Source organism: Hesperophylax consimilis, chromosome 7, assembly GCF_061612785.1.
Source record: "Hesperophylax consimilis isolate HC1 chromosome 7, BYU_Hcon_1.0, whole genome shotgun sequence".
Classification (NCBI taxonomy): domain Eukaryota; kingdom Metazoa; phylum Arthropoda; class Insecta; order Trichoptera; family Limnephilidae; genus Hesperophylax; species Hesperophylax consimilis.
In genome coordinates, this window is record NC_142842.1 from 18,643,359 (window position 1) to 18,651,083 (window position 7,725).

The 7,725-nt window shown below is 34.4% G+C and overlaps 1 protein-coding gene across 1 annotated transcript; it reads right to left on the reverse strand.

The window, feature by feature from the left end:
- Nucleotides 1–3,082: 3,082 nt before the first annotated feature.
- LOC149422416 (uncharacterized) lies at nt 3,083–4,180 on the reverse strand. The gene has a single exon (XM_089633575.1). It carries the CDS (start codon nt 4,178–4,180, stop codon nt 3,494–3,496), a length of 687 nt encoding a protein of 228 aa, XP_089489701.1. The 3' UTR covers nt 3,083–3,493.
- Nucleotides 4,181–7,725: the final 3,545 nt, after the last annotated feature.

Consider the following 7,725-nt stretch of genomic DNA (forward strand, 5'->3'; position numbering starts at 1 on the left):
AGTACTTAATGAATGTAAACTAAAATATAAAAAAGTAGTCAAAGTAACAAATATTAAAAAAGATAAAATAAAATGGAACAACGATCTTGTCAAAGATTTGCTATAATTTGTACACGTTTGTCCATGCAGGCAGAAAAGCAATTTAAAAAGATTATGAGATTTGTAGCAAAACAACAGACACAAAATTTGAAAAAAACAAACAGAGCTACCTACAAGGAAGCGATGCTGAAATTTGTTAGTTGAATTCTTTACTACAGGGAATAATTGGTCATTTTTTTTTTTTTTTTTTTTTCTTAGGTTTGTCAACAGTGATTCATATCAAAGCTCTCGAAATTCAATTACACAATTTAAACTTGGTTGATACTATCACTAATTACAGACAAACACAACATTGATGAACACAAAACTATAAGTAAAGAATAATGTACATGTATGCACCTACATGCATACATGTATACACAAATACATACACTTACATATACATTTCATAACAGCAATAGTAATTACTTTATAGATAAACACGATAGGTAGCTTTAAGTCTTGTTTACGTTTGATTTGAAGGTGGCCAGTGATGACATTGACAAATCAATGGGATGACTTTTATATGTCTCGTTAAAATAACGGCACATTCTTGGTAAAGGTGAGTCATACCCCAGCTTAGTTTTATATTTTTTAATATGTAACGGAATATAATGTATGAGTCGGGAACCAATTCTAGGAACGTTGAACATAATTTGATAGAGTAAAAAAGGGCAGTTTATTAGAGCATTAACAATTTTGAAAAGAAAATTTAAATCGATATTTAGTCTTCTCTGTTCAAGGGTGCGTACATTGTAGAAATTTAGTCTATCGGTGTAATGAGGAAGTGATCGAGCTCGCTTATCACAATACGCTAGGTGGTACATAAAATGTTTTTGAACCCGCTCTATTCGCTGAATATGAACTTTGTAGGTTGGACTCCATATAGAACTTGCGTACTCCAACACGTTGCGGGTCAAGGAATTGTATAGCGTTATTTTTGATTTGGGATTCTGAAAATTTTTACTATTTCGTTTGATAAATCCTAGCATTTTTAGGGATCTAGAAATAATGCTGTCGATATGAGGTGTGAAAGTTAGTTTTTTTATCGAATATTACGCCTAGGTCCCGAATGGTTGTGACTTCCTGGAGTTTAGTACCGTCGATAAAATATTGAGTTGAGATTGAGTTGCGTTTACGTGTAAAAGTTATGTGGACACATTTTAAAGAATTCAGAAACATTCTATTGTCAGTGCACCACTTAGAAACTCTGTTGATATCATTTTGAAGGAGTATTGAATCAAGTAATGTGTGGATAATTTTAAAAATCTTTCAATCATCGGCGAACAATAAAATTTTAGAATCCAAAATAACATCGCACAAGTCATTTATAAAAACAAGGAACAAGATCGGGCCCAAATGGGACCCTTGAGGTACTCCAGACGGCACATCTAATCCTCTTGACTCATAACCATCAAATACTACTCTTTGTTCACGGTCAGTTAGATAGGAGTGAAACCAGTTTAGCAAGGTACCATGAACACCCATGCGTTTTAGTTTATGTATTAATAATCTGTGATTTACCTTATCAAAGGCCTTGCTAAAGTCAGTGTAGATGCTGTCTATCTGTTGACCTTTATCGACAGCTTCGGTTAAGGTAGTGACATAGCAAAGTAAATTGGAGGATGTTGATTTCTGGGAGAGAAATCCATGCTGTTTTGGAGTAATAAGATTTTTGAGATGATAATTCAGACTTGGACAAATTATTTTTTCGAAAATTTTAGCAAATGAACAGAGAATGGAGATGGGTCTATAGTTTGTGACGTCGTGAAGGTCGCCACTTTTAGGTATAGGTACAATATTTGCTTGTTTCCATCTTGTTGGGAAAACGGATGAAGACAACGATTTCCTGTAAATGATAGTCAGAGGGAGTGCGAGACTGTGTGCACACTTTTTAATTAGGATAGGTGGAATTTTGTCGGGACCCGGACCTTTGCTCTGGTCGAGGTTAAGCATTGCTATTTTTACATCGTGCACACTAATATTTACTGTGTGCAGAACGCCGTTTGATTGATCAATTGAAACGGGATGAGGTTGAGTCTCTTCGTTGCCTCTTATGTTATCTTTCTCATATACTGATGAAAAGTGTTGGGCAAATAGTTCACTGCTTTCCTCGCCATTGGATGACTTTTTTTCTCCATACGTCATATTTTGGGGGATAGTACTGTTATTTTTTTTCTTTTGTTTGATAAATCTCCAAAAAGTTTTAACGCTATTATGATTAACCAGACACGATTCGATTTGTTGAATATATTTAAAGTAGCAATTACTAATGAGTTTGGAACAACGGGTGCGTAAGAGTTCGTAAGAATTTCTATCACGAGGATTTTTATATTTTTTATAGAGAATTCGAAATTTATTTTTTTCCTTAATAAGTTTAACTAAGTCTGGTGAGTACCAGTGGGGATACTGCTTATTACAATTCACAATTTTGGTTACGCATTTCTCAATTATACGATTCAGATGAGTGTAAAATATAGAAACCATATTGTCTACCGACATGAATTCAGGTAAGAGTAATGCCCGATCTAGTTCTTGTAATTCCCTATTGAATTGAATGTAATCATTTTTATTAAAATCATATTTAAGTAAGGTTTTATTTTTTAGCATTTTTGTTAATTTGAAATCAAAACTATAATCAATCTCTAAGGGTGGATGATGTACATCAATGCGACTTAAGATATCGGTACTTTGCCTGACTTGTAGTGCATGTGAATTGGATAAAACGAGATCTAAGATTCTACCGTTACTGTTCACAATGTCATTGAATTGATTGAGGTTATTTAGGGCAAGAAAGTTCACAAGATGGTTGCCGATGTCATTATTATAATTTTCTGGAGATAAGAAATGAGTCTGGTTAGGCTCATTGCGGGTCCAACGAATACATGCCAGGTTGAAATCTCCTATAATTAACAAATTTGATTCACCAACGCCTTCCATAACATTGCTAATTTTTTTTAAAAGGTATTCAAAATTATCAACAAGCAACGGGGGGGGGTATATAAAGAGCACAGATATAGAGACATCTCGTTAATTTGTTCTGGCTGAATTTGATAGTCACCCATACGTCTTCCAAGGTACTTTCCCAATGCTTGCAGCGGTTAGTTTGGTACTCTTGTAAAACGGCTATCAATACACCCCCTCCGTCACTTTTATGGTTAGAAGAACTGTTACGGTCCCTTCTGAAAACATTATAACGCGAGCCAAAAATTTCTGCATCAGATATAGAGTCGTTCAACCATGTTTCAGTTAGAATAATAATATCAAAATTGTTATTAAGTATTTCTAGATAAACTTCATTAAGTTTAGTTCTTAAACCCCTGCAATTCTGGTAATAAATTCTTAGGTTGTCCATGTCAGTATACATAATTCACAGATAATATACCAATTGAAATTAAACAAAATACGGTAGGAATCAGGCAAGCGAAGCTAACGAGTCCTGGTTGCGAATCACAACTACATGCGCTGAGTTTTCATCTTTACGTACAAATATTTTACCATTACGGATCCACACGAATTTATAATTAAGTTCTTTCGCTTTAATCCTCGTGGCTGCATGCAGGGCCTTGTTTGCTGGTGTGAGGTGTTCGCTGACGTATACCGGTGATTTGATGCCGTCGATGCCTAGATGTGTTGAGTTTAGCTTGGAGTTCATGTTTTTCTTGTTGTAGCTGACGACTGCAGCCAGGACTTCATCCCTTGCCCTCACGCTCGGGAGCTTCACGACGATTGACTTGGGCCTTCTGGAATCTGGTTTGATCTTGGGGACTCGATGAATGTTAAGTATTTCCGACTCGGCAAAGGGGCGAGAAATCACGGTTCCAAGTTGTTTAACGATCGATATCAGGTTCTCAGATTTATGCTCAGGTACGCACTGGATCTCGACGTTGGTTTCCCTGGCTGTCTGTTCAATGTGGGACACGCGTGCGTTAAGATCGCGCACTTCTGAGTTTAGCTTAACATTCTCAGCTTGTAAATTTTTTATTGTGCCCAATGAATCAGATAACATTTTTTTCAGGTCTTCATACTCGGCGGAAATGAAGCTGATGGAGTCTTTTATATCTGGCAGAATATTTAGTTTCGTATTAATTGTTTCGTTCATTTCTCGAAACTTTTTATCGATATAACTAATGATTTTATTGTCATCTTCCTCAGCGTCACTAGATGTCGTTGATTTTTTTTGAGCATTCCTCTGTCGACTCATGTTAAAGGAATTATTTATTTAAATATTTATTTTTAATTTGAATGTAGACACAGTATCGTGACTAATGCACAGAGCGAGAATGATTATGCCTGGTTGTGATTTTGGCTAAAAGTGATGTTGTCAATAATTAGTTCTTATTTCTTCAGATAGATGGTGTAGGATTATTTATTTAAATTTATTTATTTTTAAAAAAAAAGTAAAGTTTTTTATTTTTTTTTGGTCGGTGTGAGGATCGAACTCGATGCGCCGCGGCCGGATAATGTGCAAGCGATAGTGGTGCGTTAACCCGCGCTGCCACGGCTCCCCTCTGTGTGTTGGCGTATTTCACTCCTATATACTGTAAATTGCCTTAGCACAGTATATAATAACAGATGGTTGATTTTTCGGCAACAACACTCTGACACTTCACAGTTAGTTTAAAACACTTGTAAAATATAAATGAGACTTTATAGACTTCACAAAATTCGACAATTCTCTAGAGTGTTCTTCGGGGACACATTTAACGATAAATTATTTGGTTATTAGGAGTTATAATCTACAAATTTTGGATATTTTTGTGGAGCGATTTTTTGACATGCACTCTTTATCACTTGACAAAACTCGTATGATAGACTTTGTTTTCGAATACCACTGAGAAAATGCAAAGCTAGAACATAGGTATATAGTAGTTACTTCACACTTATTTCCCGATTTACGAATAATTTGTGAAATGTGGGCTCTTTTCCATTTTTTTATCGAACAATATTGACAGCGGAAGTGATAAATGATTTGCGGACTACGTAATGAACAGTAGTGGGATACCATCTGGCCGAGCTCACTTGCTAGAATCTAGCCTTATTAAATATTTAGATACAAGGTCAGCATTGATGCAAACTGATCTAACCGCACCAACCTGCTCAACTACGGAGTCGTCGTAAGAAGTCCCCAGAGAGTCGGCCGGTTTGTAGACGGAATAGAAATAATCCGCAAATAAATCACAGACTGCCTGGCCACCTTTCGTCCTTAAGATTTAATACGCTGGGAATAGAGGTTGATAGTTTTTTTGATTTTAAATAAATATAACCAGAATGCCTTGGGATCTTTGGTGATTTTCAAGTAAAGTCTTCGTGACACTTATTTGCCATTTTTTATTTTTAAAGTATTGTGATCGGAGAGGTTTTTAAAGATAATATGTAGGCTGTTAAATTTGTTATATTTACGAATAAGTTTTATTAAATATTATCTATGCCACGGGAAGGTAGGAATGTTTACCAAAATGGCTCAATAGAGCCTTGTCTGAGATCATATTATTGATAATATTGTAAAAATGAAATACCGTAGTATTAACGGAATTGGTTAAGATGAGGATGTTCCAATCTACTTGTGCCAGGGTTTCTCTTATGTCGTAGTAAATAGCCTTGTGAAATGAGGGCTGTTTGATTGGGTTTTCTTTTATAAGCGGAGGTTCACTGAACTCAGCATTGATGGCGATGGATTTATGGTGAGCATCCTCAGGAACCCACTTATTGTTCGTGGAAGTAACGCGTACCGGGAAATTGCTGAGAACAAAATCCAAAATTCATCATGGCGTATTTTGACAACATAATATATTGGTGCAGGTTACACTAATTGATATTATCGATAAATATTGAGCTAACAGCAGAAGTGTAATTGCAAAGAATCAGCTTAACTTCAACCACAGTAAGAGTATAGCTAGAGATGGCAAAATTTAGCATTAATTTTCAGATTTTTTAGCACTAACAATTGGAAATTTAGGGTTTTATAGCATTTTGAGGCATAATTTAGCGTTTTGTAGCAAAATAGAAAAAAATGTATTTCGTGAATGTTTTTAGCGCATATTTTAAGTATTTTTGGTAAAATATATGTTTAATCTTCATTTGCAAGTACATATTTCCATGTGAAAGATTATAAATAATTATTTTTAATATTAAATTAATAAGGAAGGAAACTCTAAGTACGGGTCGAACACAAACACAACAAATGCAGATTGCGATTAACATCAATAGGCGTAATTTATTTCGCACAAATTGTGTATTGTCAAAAAGCTATTTTAGCCTACAGTGTAAAAATATTAAATATTTACACATAAAATAGTAACAAAATTATAAAAAATCGTAGGAAAGGCTTCCAAAAATTAAATAAAGTAGGCAGAAAGTAACATGAAACTACCTTCCTTATGCATTTTTCTCAATTATTCTTTAGTTGTACAGGACTAAATATTACTGTATCAGCTTCTCCAATTTGTATGGTTCTTTGACTTACGAAATACGCTATATTCTCGGAAAGCGTTTAAATTCAGCGTACAGTATAAATTAAAAATATTAAATATTTACACATAAAATAGTAACAAAATTGTAAAAAGAGGTAGGACAGGCTTCCAAAAATGAAATAAAGTAGGCATATTTGAAATACAGGTAAATACAAAAAACAATGGAAAAGGCACTTTACTGATTGAATGATAGCATTGCGCACGTTTCAATAGTGGGCTCCTTAATTCTCGTACGCCTGTCAGTCAATACCCGGTATTTTCGGGAAATTCGCGCCTATTTCGCTAAATAGAATAATTTAGCTGAAATACGGCCAAAATCACGTTTTTCGCGTTAATTCGCGAAATAGAAATCACTGGAAACACTTTCAAATGCCTTGAAACGCAAAGAAAACTTATAAATGCCCCATTTTCGAACCATAAATATTTTTTCGCGTTTTTAGTTAAAACGAAATTTTTCCATCTCTAAGTATAGCTAATAACGAGTAGGTTAAAGTCTCCCAAGATAAAAAAAAACGTATCATCAGGTCGATTCAAAAGCTTTATACCTAGAACATTCAATAAAGTGGTGATTCGAGCATCGAAACTAAAGCTTTTGGACGTGTGAACGCTAGTAAATCTAGTTGCACGTGGTATGCAAAAGAGTCACCCATATGTCTTCATCAGTAGAACACAATGAGTAGTAGTAGAACAAATTCCATTGAGTTTTTTTTCAACAGCCAAGAGCACCCCACCACCCATAGTTATACCATAAATACTAAATATATTGTTCTTATATCCGATGTTATGTTTACTTTATTTAGTATTTTGTATTTTCTGTAAATATTTTTTGCCCACGGGTACTGGAACCATAGTTTGTTATCATAATTATTTTTTTAATTGAAAACCTATCATTAGATATTATTTGTATTTTTTATAAGTTGACTATTTAAGAATGTAAAAAAATCTGTTGGTTTTCCTGAATAAACAAAATAAAAAAATAAATACGTTTGTCGCGTCGGAATACATTGTACTTTCAGTCGAAAAACATGCCATCTAAAATATAATCTATAAGCCATGACTTTGTTATGTCGATCACATTATAATCACTGCTATTAACACCTCAAAGAAAGGTTTTTTGTTCTCAACCCACAACGTTTTGATAAAAAATCTCTCAATAACAAGTATATGCAGGGAA